The sequence below is a fragment of the Nicotiana sylvestris genome, chromosome 9, assembly GCF_000393655.2.
Source record: "Nicotiana sylvestris chromosome 9, ASM39365v2, whole genome shotgun sequence".
Lineage (NCBI taxonomy): Eukaryota > Viridiplantae > Streptophyta > Magnoliopsida > Solanales > Solanaceae > Nicotiana > Nicotiana sylvestris.
The window spans coordinates 116,107,878-116,125,334 of record NC_091065.1 but is presented as its reverse complement, the minus strand read 5'-3'; the positions used below and the strand labels follow the sequence as shown (position 1 = coordinate 116,125,334).

Here is a 17,457-nt window from a genome sequence, read left to right as displayed (position 1 = left end):
ATATGTGATGAATATGTCAAAAAAATAGAATTTCATAAATAGAAATAAGAAAATAAAATTTAAATAAAAGATAATAATATAATATTGAAGAGAGAGAATAATATAAAATCAAATATTCTTTTTTGGAATAAAAAATAGTGTAATGGTTGGAGTAACTTTACTCCATTTTGGAGGAGAAAATGGAGCAAGGGTTGGAGATGGCCTAAGCAGGTGTAGTCCAGGCTTAAAAATTAAAAATTAAATCACATCAAACCAAGTAAAAAAAAGGATTTTTACCTTCCTATACTATATATGAAACTTTATTACCATTTCTAATCAAGTTTTAACTTAATTACAGGGCATATATAATTTACTAATTATATACAATTAGTATTAAGGGAAAATGCATAAGTACCCCCCTGACCTATAACCCGATTCCCAACTACACACTTTTTCTTTGCGGGAATCCTATTACCCCCCTAAACTTATTTTAAATTTAATTATTTGCATCCTTAACGCTGACATGGCAGAGTGTGTGTATTACACTCTCCCAAAGGAGAGTGAGAAGCAAGAAAAATGATTTTCAGATATTTTTTTATTCTTTTTTACCATTTTTTCTTACTTTTTTTTTCCTTTTCCTTTGTCTTTGTCTTTTTTCTTTTACTTTTTTTTCGTTTCTTCTCTAATTCCGGCGGATATTCATTCACAGGCGACTTTGTCTAACCGTTTTTCTTCCATTTTTTTTTCACACACAAATGAAACTCTCAAAAAGGTCTATTCGTAAGCGAAGCAAAATACACTCAGATTTGGAAGGGGGGGGGGGGATTCATCATCGGAAAACCTTCCCGTGCCGGAAAAAAAATGATGTATTGAAAATTTAACTGGAAAAAGTTTTCTCGGCTTATATTCGTTTTTATTTCTTTTGCTCTTCCTCCCACACATAAATTACAGTTTCAAGAAAAAAAATATATATATATATATAAACAAAACACACTTAGATCAGGATAAAAATCTGTCGCCGGGAAAAAAATTTGCCGGAAAAAATGGTGTTTGTGAAATTCCGACGACCACCATTTTATGCCGCCAGTGACCAAAGCAAAAAGAAAAAGAATGAAATAACCAAAAAAATGAGAATAATAAGAAATAAGAAAAAAGGATAAGAAAAGGAAGAAAGAATAAAAAAAGTATTAAAAAATATATGTGGGGGTGCGTGTAGCTCACTACTTGCCAAGAGTTTGGTTGTCAGCGTTAAGGGTGCAAATAATTACATTTAAAATAAGTTTAGGGGGTAATAAAATTCACGCAAAGAAAAAGTGTGTAGTTGGAAATCCGGGTATAGGTCAGGGGGTACTTATGCATTTTCCCTAGTATTAATGAGTATCCCTTAATATTAGCAATTGAATATAATAGTATCCCTTTATATTAGGAATTGAATAGGGATTTATATCTCTACTCTCTCTCTCTCTCTTCGTCTCTCTCCCCGTCTCTCTTTCACTCTCTTCGTCTCTCTCTCTCTCTTTCTATCGTCCTCTGTTCTTTCTCCAGCTGGGTGTTCGAACTGAAATTGTCAATCAATAAATTATGAAGGTGTTTGATTTTCCACCATTGACAGCCATTAAAAAGTTTCAAAGCATTGAATTCAAATTTGGGTTTTGAAAAATTATTGTTTTTTTGGATTGGGTGTTGTTGCAAACAATTGAGAATATTTTTAGGGGTTTATATCTCAATTTTGAGGGTGTTTGGTAAAGATTAGACTTGATTTTGGTTGAATTTCAGAATGAAACTCGGAAAAGAAGAAGAACACATGGCATACAATATAGTTACGAAATTATATTAAAGTTGTATTTATGTTGTACTCTATTGTAATTATATATATTTTTATTTGATTTGTATGAAAGTTGAAAAATAGTTGTATAATGTATGAATCATTATATGAAGTTAATTAAGTTATAAATACTTTATTTTTACGTAAAGTTGTTGATATGTATCAAAGTTGTTTTAAGAGAGGAAGTTTTGATTGAAATTTCAGAAGGAAAGAACACACCATATACAAAATATATACACATCGTATACAAAATACAGAGAAAAGACATATTGTATAAAATTTGTATTTAAGTTGTATGATGTTGTAGTTGTATTTAGGTGGATAAGAATGATGCATGAAAGTTGTAGATACATTATAAATAAACTGTATACTGTAAATCAAACAAAAAATACACGCTTCAAAATAAGAACATTTTAATTACATGAATAAATCAAGAGAAGGAAGTACAAATTACCTCTTTACTGGATTTTCAAACTCATGTAACCTTATACCAACGGAAACGTGAAGAAAAGAAAGAATAATCAGCGAATATTCAGATGACAGATTGTCCAGTGCGTAAAACTTAGTAAAAATTAAATGACTTAACTCTCGAGAAGATGTTAATCAAGCATTTAAACTCTGAAGATAAATTAGCCGGAAAATGTGAGTTAGTCGTCCGTTATCTGCAAATACAGAAACGGCGAGAAAATTCCTAAAATCATGAAGTGAATTCACAAAACTTTTCTCGCTCCTCTTTCTCGCTCCTCCATCAATCTATATAAAGTTGGGCACTAAAATAGTGAGGTGGCACCTCTCCTAAACCAGCATTGTTATTTATCTTTTACCTCCTTTTTTCCATTTTTTTGGTATCTTCTTTCCTTTTTTTTCTTCCGCTTAAATGTATCAATAATTCCCATTGTTCAACAAAACTTAATATATCGTAATGATACAATGAATGTGAGTTTTCTGTTACTAATCTTCTCCTCTTCTAACCTATCAGTTATCTATCTCTTCCCTTAAATTGAATCCATTTTTCTCATATTTCGAAGTGCTTCATACAATATCCAAGTAAAAATGTCGAGTTCGTGACTCGTGAGTTACATGATAGTTGAATCTGATTGTGTTTTGTTATCTAAAATAGCTAATTTATGTGTTAGGAATGGTGGAAGGAGGATTCATTGAGGATTGTGTTTTCTCAGAGTTTTTCAATTGTCGTCCCTCTGCTTTTTGAAGACAAACGACGGCAGGAAGTTTATTGCATTTATATTTGCTTCTGATAGAGGCATTGGCTATGCACGAGGACATATTACTTTCGAGCGTAAATTTATTAATTATTGGTCATAGTTTTGCTCATTTGTTTCAAATATACCTGGAATTATTGTAACTCTCTAACCTGCTTTCAATTTCAGTGTCACCTTCCCACTTTCATAACTTACGATCAACAACGACCATATAAATCGTAATTTTACAAAATTTCTACTCTTCAAAAATTTTAGCGGTATGTTTGCCTTTTAGAGAATTCTGATATAAGATGTCGTGTATAATTCATTCACGAGTTTCATTAGCATCCTATTTGGTAGCAAAGTTTCAAATCTACGAATAGCAACGAAGATACAGAAAGGGGGCAATTCAGCCTTTAAATCTTGCCAATTGTTGTGATTGTCACTGACGGTACAAATTTATTTATTCGTTTTTATTTTATTTAATCATATTCATATTCATAGTCGATGGCCTCTTAATTCTGATTCACACCAAGTAACCCCACTAAGGGAAGTAAATGCTCCTACCAAAAAAGTTTCATTCCATTGATTAGGGTGAAAGGATCTCAATCAAGTTTAAATAAGCATATACAAAATATATATCAGATTAAGAGATTTATTTTTAAAGTAATAGTAACACAAATTTTCTTCAATACTTCTTTTCATTTTTAAAAAAACAAAAGAGCTAAATTGACAAGAACCACAAATCAGCTTTACATATATAGGTTAGTCCATTTATGGAACCCATCTTGTAACATGGGTGGTGCTTGAAGACTTGAAGTTAGAAAATTGCACCAACGGATGTCTATGTAATAACTTTTGCATCTATTTAAACAAGTTGGACCTGTTTGACCAAATTAAATTTCAATCTTTGTATTCTTTTCTCTTTCATCCCAACTAAATTTACACAAAATTAATTTTGATCTACTATTATTTTTTATAATCGCGCAAAGCGCGAATAGATTGACTAGTTTTTATAAAAATACAGTATGTAAATACATAAAATTACCTATACATTCCACCCAGATTATTGTATAAGCTTTATATTGTATATACATATTAACTGCGCATCATTATTCTCCAGTAATATGGTAAAAAAAATCTTTTATTATCACCTTTCTCTTATATTAGTTTATATTTTATTTGTGCAATCTAATCCTAGATTTGTGTAATACACTGTAAATATGTGCATTACGTAGCTAGGGATATGCTATTTTTATTGGGTATTTAGATTAATTGTTGTTTAGATATCAGAATGTGGGGTTTGATCGGAACAATTTGGTTGAATTTTGGTATGGAAATTAGTACCAAAGTTACGGTCAATCACTGGTTGGTTAGAAAATAAGGAAAGAGGAAAGGAGAGAAAAAAGAAAAAAATGTGTAATTGAATCCCTCGATTTAAGGTACTAATAATGGATTGTATATAAATTGTAAGAAAAAAATTATTTAGGGCGGGTAATATATAAAATTTAAACAATTTTAATAAATAAGTTTCAAATATTGTATAGGAGGGAAAAAAGCTACCGAACCTAACTAAATGTTATTGGGTTTTAAGATTAAAACTAAACTCAAAAAAATATTTTGTAAACTCTTTCTAGTTTAAGCGTTTGAATGACGACTAATTCTCGGATACATGCGTTGCACGCAACCTCCACTTCCAACCAAGAGGGGTTGTTCTGATGGTAAGCAACCTCCACTTCCAACCAAGAGGTTTTGTGAGTTCGAGTCTACCCAAGAGCAAGGTAGGAAGTTCTTGGAGGGAAGGATGCCGAGGGTCTATTTGGAAACAGGATTATACTGGGTTGTTGTTGTTGTATGCGTTGCACGTGTATCTCATGCTAAGTAATACAATATATGTTAAAAATGCTATAATTCTGTTGATATTAATTATAAGAGGGGGAAGAGATTAAAAAGTATAATTATTATTTATCACGTTGCTGTCATGAATTACTTCATAAAATTCTTGTATAGCTTAGCTCTGTTGGAGGCCTATATTTAATAGTACCCTTTAATTAAGGTGGCTATAGAATTTGAGGTGCTCTGTAGGTGTATTAGTTTTTTTGTTGTTAATGGTAATATTTATATTGTTACCAAGAAAAAAATTAGGCAAAATATCTTATCACCTCCCTAAACTTGTCACGAATTATTAGTTACAGCCTTAAACTATTTGTGATTTTAGTTAATCCACTCAACTAGGCCTTTTGAGAGTCATTAACCCCTGAACGCTGATGTGGCAAATTGTTTGGGTGCACTCGCCTGCCACGTGGATTTTTCTGTCTATGTGGCATTTTTTTGAAAAATAAATATATTTTTACCTTTTTAAGTATGTTACTTTTTTAGATAATTTTTTTCGAATACAATTTATAATAAAACTTGGATATAACTACATTATTTAGGTTAAAAAAATTTATTTGGCTAAAAATAATAAAGTTTAATTAATCTTTTTTTGAATTTGACCTAAAAATAAAGATTTATACAATTGAAATAAATAGTCAAGGCATCTAAAAAGTTATAAAAATACATAGTTTGAAGTTAATTATTTTGGCTATAATTTTTTATATAGCTCTAAATTATGGTGCTCTAAAAATATACTTTTTACATATTGAAAAAGTAAAAATACACAATTGAAATAAATAGTCATTGCATCAAAAGAAGAAATAAAAAGAGTGAACAATTGCAAGAAATAACTTATTATTTGGGAAAATGCATAAGTACCCCCTAACCTATACTCGGATTTCTAACTACACACTTTTTATTTGAGGGAATCCTATTACCCTCCCTAAACTTATTTTAAATGGAATTATTTGCACCCTTAATGCTGACGTGGCGGAGTGTGTGTTTCACAGAGTGAGAAGCAAGAAAAAAAAAATTTCAGATTATTTTTTATTCTTTTTTACCATTTTTTCTAACTTTTTTTTCCCTTTTCCTTTTTCTTTGTCTTTTTTCTTTTACTTTTTTCGTATTTTCTTTAATTCTGGCGGATATTCATTCACCGACGACTTTGTCTAATCGTTTTTCTTCCATTTTTTCTTTTCACACACAAATTAAACTCTCAAAAAGTTCTAATCATAAGCAAAGCAAAATACACTCAGATTTGGGGGGGAAATTCATCATCAGAAAACCTTCCCACGCCGGAAAAAATGATGTATTTAAATTTTAACTGGAAAAAGTTTTCTCAGCTTTTATTTCTTTTGCTCTTCCCCCACCCATAAATTACACTTTCAAGAAAAATTTATATATGGATAAAAATCTGTTGCCGGAAAAAAAAAATTCGCCAAAAAAAATGGTGTTGTGAAATTCCTACGACCACGATTTTATGCCACCGCAGTGGAAAATAAAAAGAAAGAATGAAATAACCAAAAAATAATGAGAATAATAAGAAATAAGAAAAAACTATAAGAAAAAGAAGAAAGAATAAAAAAAGTATTAAAAATATATCTGGGGGCGCGTGTAGCTCACCACTTGCCAAGTGTTTGGTTATCTAGTTTTAGGGTGCAAATAATTCCATTTAAAATAAGTTTAGGGGGGGTAATAGGATTCCCGCAAAGAAAAAGTGTGTAGTTGGAAATCTGTGTATAAGTTGGGGGATACTTATGCATTTTTCCTTATTATTTCTAACATACTTAGGGAAAATGCATAAGTACCCCCTAACCTATGACCGAAGTTCGAATTACACACTTTTTCTTTTTGGAGTTCTATTACCCCGCTGAACTATTTTAAAATGGAATATATTTCTCCTTAAAAGATCATAACCAGGTTTGTATCAAGTCTGTGAAAAATACGAGCCTGCCCAGAGTAAATTTCAATTTATTTATTTTTCTTTTTAATTTTCTTTCTTTTCCTCGTTCCTTTCTTCTTCGTTTCGTTCTTGGAGTCATTTGTCCGACGATTTCGACTATTTTTCTTCCCTCTGTCACCATCTATTTTCCGTTTGTTTATCTGATAAGTTTGTCGGCAAGCGTTTTATCTTTTTTTTTTATTTTGTTTTTTTTCTTTTGTTTATACTATTCCTTTCATTTCTTTTATTTTTCTTTATTTTCTCTTTTCTTACTCTTTTTATTAGTAGGGGGAATAATGGTGTTCCGATAACTTCCTCTAACCTAAACAGTAGCAGATTCGCACAAAACAATTCCCGTCAAAGTAATGCTTTGATAATAGTTGAATCATAATTTTCACTTTAAAGTAATATGTTCTCAATATATTCCTTTTAATTTGCTTTAGGTTTGTGTGTGAAGTATAGATGTATCTGCTAGGTTAAAAGAAAATTTTTTTCAGTTAAAATTTCAATACTTTAATTTTTTCCGGCGTTGGAAGGTTTTCCGATGATAAATTCCCCCCCCCCCCAAATCTTAGTATATTTTGCTTTGCTTATGAATATATCTTTTTGAGAGTTTAATTTGTGTGTGAAAATGATAGAAAGAGGGAAAAATAGAATAAATGGAAGAAAAATCGTTAGACAAAATCGTCGGTGAATGAATATCCGCCGGAATTAGAGAAAAAACAAAAAAAGAAGTAAAAGAAAAAAACAAAGAAAAAGGAAAATGAAATAAAAAAGTAAGAAAAAATGGTAAAAAAGAAAATCTGAAAATAGTTTTTTCTTGCTTCTCACTCTTCTTGAGAGAGTGAAATACACACATTCTGTCACGTCAGCGTTTATGGGTGCAAATAATTTCACTTTAAAATAATTTAAGGGGTAATAAAAACCCCGCAAAGGTAGAGTGTGTAGTTGAGAATCCGGCTATAGGTCAGGGGGTACTTACATTTTCCCAACATACTTATTGCTCTAAAAAATACTTACTATAGAAATGCAGGGTAAGCCTGCGTACGATAGACCTTTGTGGTCCGGCCCTTCCCCGGATCTCGCGCATATTGGGAGCTTAGTGCACCGGGCTGTTGTCAATCCCTAACCTTGGGAAGCGTGGCTAGCAACCGGTGTCGCACTGGCCCGAGTGAACCACTCTGTAACTTATTCATTCCTTTTGTAACTATCATGGGCCAACATGGCCACAACTGGTAACGTACAATTGTAAGTAGGCAAATGTTATATCAATGAACCTTCGTTCATAAAACATGAATACATATGGGTTGTCAAGGCCTCTGACATACTGTACATAATAAACCTATGTCTACAAAGGCTCTAAGATTATTTGACATAAAATGGGACAGGGTACCGGCCTACCCATAAGTCGGTAGTAAAACAATGACACGATGACTCATAAATTCGACTACACTCCGAATAAGGTGAAGTCTTACCGATCCTTCGCTGAATGCCAATCTCGTCTACTATGAGGGCTCGTCAAATTGATTGTCTATACCTGCAGACATATGCATCGTCCCCAACAAAAGGACGTCAGTACGAATAATGTACTGAGTATGTAAGGCATGTAATCAGTATATAAAGAACATGGAAGAAACAAGGAGTAAAGGACTCAACCTGTAAGTCTGGATAGCTCTGTAAATCATGAAATATTTATAATGTCATGCATATGCGTATGAATGTCATGTCATGCATAGGTACATGTGTTCATAACATCATCAAGCCTCTTAGAGCATTCCATCATATCATCTCGGCCACTATGGGCAAAATCATCACGTATACGAGTTGATCAGGTGGTAATGCGTATATAACGCCGTAAGCTTTTCCAATATCCCATATCCATATATATGTATGTGTATATATATATACATATACATATATATATATATATATATATATATATATATATATATATGTGTGTGTGTGTGTGTGTGTGTGTATATATAACGTCATCTGGTCATGGGTCAATGTACATGTATAAATAAATGCAATGCATGAAAATTACGTCAATAAAATCTTTTGGAATGTCATAAGACCATTATGCCTTTGAGTAATATCATGAAGTAAACTTTTTTCAACTTACGTATTCTTCTGAGGCTCATGAGCAGATGATAAAATTATAGGACACATGAAAATTCAAGAACATAATCACATCTAATATTTCAAATCATTTTTTTTACAAAAATGTTCGACTCAAAATACCATATCAACTATATGTATAACGGTATCAAGATCGTTAAACTTATGGGGTGTAACAGCTGCCCTTTTTTTATTGCTCTAAAAATGTATCTATAGAGTAAGTTATTTTTTTTCCAATTGTACACTCTTTTTATTTCTTCTTTTGATAGAATGACTATTTATTTCAACTGTGTATTTTTATTTATTTTAGGTAAAATATGTATAAATATATATATATATATTTAGGGAACCATAATTTAGAGTTATATAAAAAATTATAGCCAAAATAATTAATTTTAAACCATGTATTTTTATAATTTTTTAGATGCCTTGACTATTTATTTCAATTGTGTATGCATATAAATTTTAAATCCATAAAAGAATTTGGACTATATTTTAAATTCAAGATATATTGGTCCAAATAAATATATGGGCTAATATAATTAGATTAATTATATAAGTCCAATATATATAGATTGAATAAATAAGTCTTAATCCATTGGGCTAGCCCATTTAATTGGGCTAAAATGATGAGCCCACTTCATTAAGCCCAAGATGTCATCTTCCTAGAGGCCCAGTTTGGTGCCACGTGTCAAATGACGTGGCGCGCCAAGTCAAGCGAAAGAGCCAATAGGACCATGCCATGTGTCAAAATGGCAAGGCATGTCCGGTCACGCTAAAAGGCCAATGAAATCGCGCCACGTGTGCAAGTGACATGTTCTGGCCAATCAAATGTGGCCATGTCATACTTCAATTTGATTGGTCATAAAGAGTTTCTTCTTATCACAACTCTTCCCTTCCACAACTATAAATAGGGGTCTTCATAACTCAGAAAAGACACCAGAAGTTATAACAAGAAGCAAGAAAGAGCTCGTGGATCAAATACTGCAAATTCCTCCACAAGTTTCAAGAAATCAAGTTCAAGCTCAAGAACGAAGAACAAATCAAGTTCAAGCTCAAGAACGAAAAACAAATCAAGTTCAAGATCAAGAACGAAGACCAAATCAAGTTCAAGTCCAAGCAATCAAGCTCAAGCTCAAGAACAAGATCATCGTTTGTAGCAACAAACATAGATTCAAGATCAAGTTCAAAGGCCCTTGAATTTATTTACCATTGAAAATAAGAATTAGAGGATTCATAGAGATTGTACACTCAAATATTCGAAATTAAATACTACGATTATTGCGATATTTTCGGTCTTGATTTTATTTTCTCGACACAAATTTATTGTCTACAAATTCTAGCACGCCCAGTAGGACAATCTCTACCTATCATCTCAACTTTTCAATCACCAAAGTTCAAGAACATTGAAATGGCTTCGAAGAAAATCAACACCCACCAAGGCTACTAACTTCAGGTTCTATGATGTGGAAAGCATCTTCGATGTCACCTTTGAAAGCTTTGGACCAGTTACGAGGAGCAAAGCAAGCTCTTTAGGACAACAAGCACCCCAAGTGTCGTCCACATAAACCCCTATTTTCGGATCTTCATCCTCAAAAGAAGCAAGATCTTCCACAAACGCATCTGAAGGAGGAAGCGATGTTCCTGAAAAGATCAAGAAAACTCTTGCTCTGCTTGACCTCTACGGCTCCAAGCACTCTGCTGTGAAGGAAGATGATGATGCTTCAAGCGATGGATCCTCCCCACTTACACCACATAGCGTGAGCCAGTCAAGGATCAATCTGTGTGAAAATCCATGCTACTCTCCATCATCCACGACAATCATGCAAGCCATGGTGATAAACACTTCATCTATGGAGGAGCAGTTGGAAAACTTGACGGAAGCAATCGCTGGCTTGACCAAATGCATGCAAAATCAAGAGGCTAGAATTGACAAGCTAACAGACAGGGTGAGAATCTTGATGGAAGAAGAATCTACCCATGCACCCGGCAAGCTCCTAGAAGTTCTAGAGAGTGACTCTCCCCCAAGACAAGCAACATCCACTAAGGCTATCCCTGTCTCATCTGAAGGGATGATTCCAATCGATCAACTGAAGGAGTTCATCGACGGAACCATTAAGAACAAATATGAAGTTGCTGCCAAATCCTCCCTTACATATGCAAAGCCGTACACTGCAAGGGTCGATATGTTGAAGATGCCTGCTGGCTATCAACCTCCGAAATTTCAACAGTTTGATGGTAAAGGTAACCCAAAGCAACATATTGCGCACTTCGTGGAGACGTGCAACAATGCTGGGACTTATGGAGATTACCTCATCAAGCAGTTTGTCCGCTCGCTAAAAGGAAATGCTTTTGACTGGTACATGGACCTCAAGGCTGGATCTATCGATAGTTGGGATCAACTAGAGCAAGAGTTCCTCAATCGCTTTTATAGCACAAGACGCACGGTGAGTATGATAGAGCTTATAAATACTCGCCAACGAAAGGGGGAACCAGTTATCAACTTTATCAATCGTTGGAGGAATGCAAGCCTCAACTGCAAAGATAGGCTTAGTGAAGCTTCAGGCATAGAGATGTGCATCCAAGGCATGCATTGGGGATTGCGCTACATATTGCAAGGTATCAAGCCTAGCACATTTGAAGAACTTGCAACTCGTGCCCATGACATGGAATTGAGCATGACCTCCGATGGAAATGAAAGGCTACCCATCTATGAACCTCGCAAAGTGAATGACAAGCAAGAAATCAGGAAGTGGGTCAAGTTCGTACCCAAGTTTGAAAGCAAAGAAGCTATGAATGTTAATACGTCACCTATGAAGTTCACAACGAAGGTGAGCAAGAAGCAGAGTATGAAATCCACTACTTTTCAAGACAAGCCAAGTGGAAAGTTGACTCTAAAAGAAATGCAGGAAAAAGAGTACCCATTCCTGGATTCTGATGTGCCAGCCATTTTCGAAGAACTCCTCGAGTTAAATCTCATTGAGCTTCCGGAGATGAAGCGAACAAATGAAGCTGGGAAAACAAATGACCCGAACTACTGCAAATATCACCGACTTGTAAGCCACCCTCCGGAGAAGTGCTTTGTTTTCAAGGATAAAGTCATGGATTTGGTTCGCGAAAAGAAGATCGTGCTTGAAGATGAGAAAGCAAGCGCAAACCAAGTCTCTATCACTTTTGGCTCATTCAGTCCGGATGACTTATGTGGTTTTAAAGAAAGTAAAGATGAAGAATTACTGGAGAGCGACAAAGCTGAAGTCAATCAACCTGATGACGATGAAGGTTGGACATTGGTGACTCGTCATAGGCACCACAAAAGGAGCCCACGAAAAGAATCAATAGAACAACCAACAAGGAAGATGATGGTAAAAAGACCAACGAAAAAGAATCCAGTTTGGCATTTGAAGAAAGCAAAAGTGGAGATGCACCATTCTCAAAAGCCATGAAATCCAGTGACCTTGGAGGAGTTTTTACCAAGTTGGTTCCGCACGAAGATTTCCCATGAGGGCATTGATACCTCTTGTTGCCATACTGACAAAGGGGAAGAAAAGAGTGATGACCTACCATTGGCACCATCTTCGGAAAATCCCATCGAGTCCACTCCTCAAGAAGTTAATGCTTGTGAGGAAAAGGTCACGTTCACAAATGATGATCTTTTGCTAGGTGACACTCCTCATAACCGCCCATTGTACATGGTTGGCTATATGCGCGATGAAAGGGTAAATCGGATTTTGGTTGATGGAGGATCCTCAGTGAACATTTTGCCAATCCACACTGTGAAAGAACTTGGTATTCCCATGAACGAACTCTCAGACAGTCGTGTGATAATCCAAGGATTCAACAAAGGGGGGTTAAGAGCCATAGGCGCGATCAGGCTGGGAATCACTATTGAAGATATGCAATCAAGTGCATGGCTGCATGTGATCGACGCGAAGACTTCATACAATGTTTTGCTTGGGAGGCCTTGGATACATGAGAATAAAGTAGTTCCATCTACCTACCATCAATGTTTAAAATACTACGAGGGTAAAGTCAAGAAGACGGTAGTTGCTGATGATGAGTCATTCACCGAGGCTGAGTCACACTTTGCCGATGCAAAGTTCTATTTGAAGAACCGCATTGTGAAGGAGCTGAAAGTTGATGATGGTACGAAAAGCAAGAATGACGAACCCATAACTAAAAGAGCTGATGTGACTATTGGTAAAGCCAAAACTGTTACTGAGGAGGTACCCGCCAATGTGAATAAATCTCATAAAGGGGGTATTGCGTCTTATGGAAAGAAAGTAAGTCTCGCGCTCCAATATGTCCCTAAAAGGAAGAAAGATGAGGGCGGATCACATAATCTCCAAACCAAGACTCTAAGGGAGTTAACTCTTCCGGTAAAACGCATTGAGGCAGTAAAGTTGTCCTCAAAGCCGCTTGCAGGGTTTGTAGCCCAAAATCGTTTGCAGAATGTGGCACTCCCTACAAAGCAAACAGATGAAGGTTTCGATCCTAACGCTTACAAGCTATTTGCAAAAGTTGGATACAATTCCAATGAGTCGTCAAAGTTAGGGAAGCTCCCATCAGAAGCTGCAACGAGGCAACCACGTGAAGGTCTGGGATACAAGCAACCGTCACCAGTGCGCATCTCAATAAGAAGGGCGAGTAGCAATTATATCAGTGTAGAAGTCGAATCTGCCGCTTCTAACAAGCCTTTTGTCTTTGATCGGCTTGGAAAATCAACTGTGAGAACTTCTGTATTTGAGAGATTGGGTCCATTAAATAAGGGGAATAAGTTCCAGAGAAATCATCGAAATACAAGAACACCCGCTTCACCCAAAATTCAGGAGATCTCTAAGGATTTCCAAAGTTTGGTTCCTTCCAGAATGAGGTGACAAACAAAACTGGTGGTTTCATGTGAAGAAGTACTGAAGGTAAAGCCATACACTGTGGTCTACACTAGGGAACGTGACGAAGATGAAGAAAGTGTAGGTTCTTCGTATCATGTCACTGTACAAGGCGAGAATAGTGCTTCGTCTTCAATGGGAGATAATGCGGAATTGGAGGATGTTTCTCCATGTTATCACATATCCTTCAATGATGGGGACCCTCAAGAAGATGAAGATGCGAAAGATGCTCCACCTGAACTTGAAGAAGGAGTGAAGACGACAGTTGATGCCTTAAAAGAAGTTAACCTTGGCACCGATGAGGAACCAAGATCCACCTGCTTTACTAGAAGCTGATAAAGAGAGCACTTATATTGAGTTACTCAAAGAATTCAGGGATGTCTTTGCTTGGAGTTACAAAGAAATGCCTGGCTTGGACCCGAAAGTAGCAGTCCATCACCTTGCAGTCAAAAATGGTGCTCGCCCTGTTAAACAAGCTCAAAGGCATTTTAGGTCGGACTTGGTTCCCCTGATTGAAACTAAAGTTAACAAACTCATTGAAGCTGGATTTATTCGGGAAGTTAAATACCCAACATGGGTTTCAAGTATTGTCCCTGTAAGGAAGAAGAATTGCCAAATTCGAGTATGCGTTGACTTCAGGGACCTCAATAATGCATGTCCCAAATATGAATTCCCGCTTCCTATTCTAGAGCTGATGATCGATGCTACTATTGGTTACGAGGCAATGTCTTTCATGGACGGTTTGTCGGGCTATAACCAAATTCGCATGACACCAAAAGATGAAGAGCTTACTACGTTTCGCACCACCAAGGGTATTTATTGCTACAAGGTAATGCCTTTTGGCTTGAAGAATCCTGGTGCTACTTACCAAAAGGCTATGCAGAATATTTTCGACGATCTTCTCCCCAAGAATGTCGAATGCTATGTTGACGACTTGGTGGTGAAATCAAGAGAGAAGGGCGACCACATGAAAGACTTGAGGATGGTAGTTGAATTGTTCCGGAGGTACCAACTTATGATGAATCTATTGAAATGTGCCTTTGGAGTTAATTCTGGAAAGTTCCTTGGTTTCATTGTCCGACATAGAGGGATCGAAATTGATCAATCCAAAGTGGATGCTATTTTGAAAATGCCTGAGCCTCGAGATATCCATGAATTGAAAAGTTTGCAAGGAAAGCTAGCATACCTTAGAAGATTCATATCAAACCTGGCTGGGAGGTGCCAACCATTTAGTCACCTCATAAAGAAAGGTGTTCCTTTCAAGTGGGATCAAGCTTGTAGCAATTCCTTCGAAAGTATCAAAACATACTTGATGAAGCCTCCAGTTTTAGCAACTCCTATACCAGGAAAGCCATTGATACTATACATTGCGGCGCAGGAAAGGTCTGTTGGAGCACTGTTGGCCCAAGAAAATAGTGAGGGGAAAGAAAACTCTCTTTACTACTTGAGCGGGATGATGACACCTAACGAGTTGAACTATTCGCCAATTGAAAAGTTGTGTCTGGCGCTAGTCTTCTCAATTCAAAAGTTGAAGCACTACTTTCAAGCTCATGTTGTCCGTCTTGTTTCTAAAGCAAATCCTATCAAGTCCGTGATGTCAAAACCTATTCTTAGTGATTGACTAGCGAGATGGTACCTCCAATTTCAACAATCGATATTTTGTACATCCCTCAAAAGGTTGTAAAAGGACAAGCATTGGTAGACTTCTTGGCAGATCATCCGATACCTAATGACCGGGAGCTAACTGATGAACTACCTGATGAGGACGCAATAGTCGTTGAAGTTCAACCTCCATGGAAGATGTACTTTGATGGTGCTGCGCATCGTGGGGGAGCCGGGGCTGGCGTAGTATTTGTCACTCCTCAAGGTGAAGTTTTGCCCTACTCCTTCATCTTGACACAACTCTGTTCCAACAATGTTGCTGAATATCAAGCATTAATACTTGGGCTTGAAATGGTCGTTGATATGAAACAATTGCAATTGCAAGTCTTTGGTGACTCCCAGTTAGTAGTCAATCAGCTTTTGGGTAGTTACGAGGTCAAGAAGCCTGAACTACGCCCATATCATGATTACGCAAAAAAGTTGATGGGGTGGCTCAGCGATGTGACTATTCAGTATGTACCAAGGAAAGAAAATAAGAAGGTTGATGCTCTAGCTTCTCTAGCTTCATCATTAGCCTTGCCTGACCAAGCGCAAGTTACCGTCTGCCAAAAATGGGTAGTACCACCGCCAAATGAGGTCAAAGGTGAAGATAACGAACTCAAGCATCTTGTTGCTGTTTCTGAAGTTGAGAAAGAAGAATAGCGACAACCCATTATCGACTACTTATGCTATGAGATACTTCCAGAAAATCTGAGGAGAAGGACTGAAATCCGTCGTCGTGCACCTCGCTTCCTTTACTATAAGGATACTCTATACAGAAGGTCGTTTGAGGGAGTACTCTTGCGATGCCTAGAAGAAGAAGAAGCTCTCCAAGCTTTGCAAGAGGCATATTCTGGGGTATGTGGGTCACACCAGTCCGGACCAAAGCTCCACTTTCATATAAAAAGGATGGGATATTATTGGCCAATGATGGTAAAAGATTGCTTGGACTACGCTCGAAGATGCAAGGCTTGTCAATTCAATGCGAATTTTATTCATCAACCTCCTAACATCCTGGCCATTTGACGCTTGGGGATAGGATGTTGTTGGACCACTGCCAAAGTCCTCTGGTGGGCACCTATACATCTTGGCTGCAACTGACTACTTCTCAAAATGGGCTGAAGCTGTTGCTCTTAAGGAAGTAAAAAGGAAAATGTTGCAAGTTTCATCCGAGTAAACATTATTTATCGCTTAGGCATTCCTCGTTACATAATAACGGATAATGGAAAGCCATTTGATAATAGGTTGATGAATAGGATTTGTGATCTCTTTGGCTGCAAGCAACATAACTCTTCGATGTACAATGTTGCCGCCAATGGTCTAGCTGAGGCATTCAACAAGACTCTATGCAACTTGTTAAAGAAAGTTGTCTCCAAATCCAAACAAGATTGGAATGACCGTATGGAAGAAGCTCTATGGGCATATAGAACGACTCATCGCACGCCAACACAGACGACTCCTTATTCACTCGTTTATGGAGTCAAAGCCGTCTTGCCACTTGAGCGTCAAATACCTTCGTTATGACTGGCTATTCAAGAAGGGATCACTGATGAAGAAAATGCTCGACTTCGATTAGCAGAGTTGGAAGCTCTTGAAGAAAAGAGATTGGAAGCTCAACAGAGTCTTGAATGTTATCAAGATCGATTGTCTCGCACCTTCAATAAAAGAGTTCGTCCAAGATCCTTTCAAGTAGGAGATCAAGTCCTTGCCGTACGATGACCCATAATTACTTCCCATAAACCTGTAGGGAAGTTCACTTCAAAATGGGATGGGCCATATGTCGTACAAGAAGCTTATTCAAGTGGGGCTTACAAGTTGGTTGATGCAGATGGTATGAGGATCGGCCCTATCAATGGCAAGTTTTTGAAGAAGTATTATCCTTGAATTTACAACGCTCCTTGACGCACGAGCCTAAATTGCATGTTGCTACACTCCTAGCCCGTAAGAGTATAAACTGTGTACGGCCCAAAAAAAAAAGTCCGCTAGGTTGAA

General features: G+C 36.5%; 1 protein-coding gene across 1 annotated transcript; it reads left to right on the top strand.

The window, feature by feature from the left end:
* Positions 1-15,453: 15,453 nt before the first annotated feature.
* Positions 15,454-16,128, top strand: LOC138878091 (uncharacterized). Its single transcript, XM_070157747.1, has 2 exons — positions 15,454-15,827; positions 15,924-16,128. Exons 1-2 carry the CDS (start codon positions 15,454-15,456, stop codon positions 16,126-16,128), a joined length of 579 nt encoding a protein of 192 aa, XP_070013848.1.
* The last annotated feature ends 1,329 nt before the right edge of the window (positions 16,129-17,457 follow it).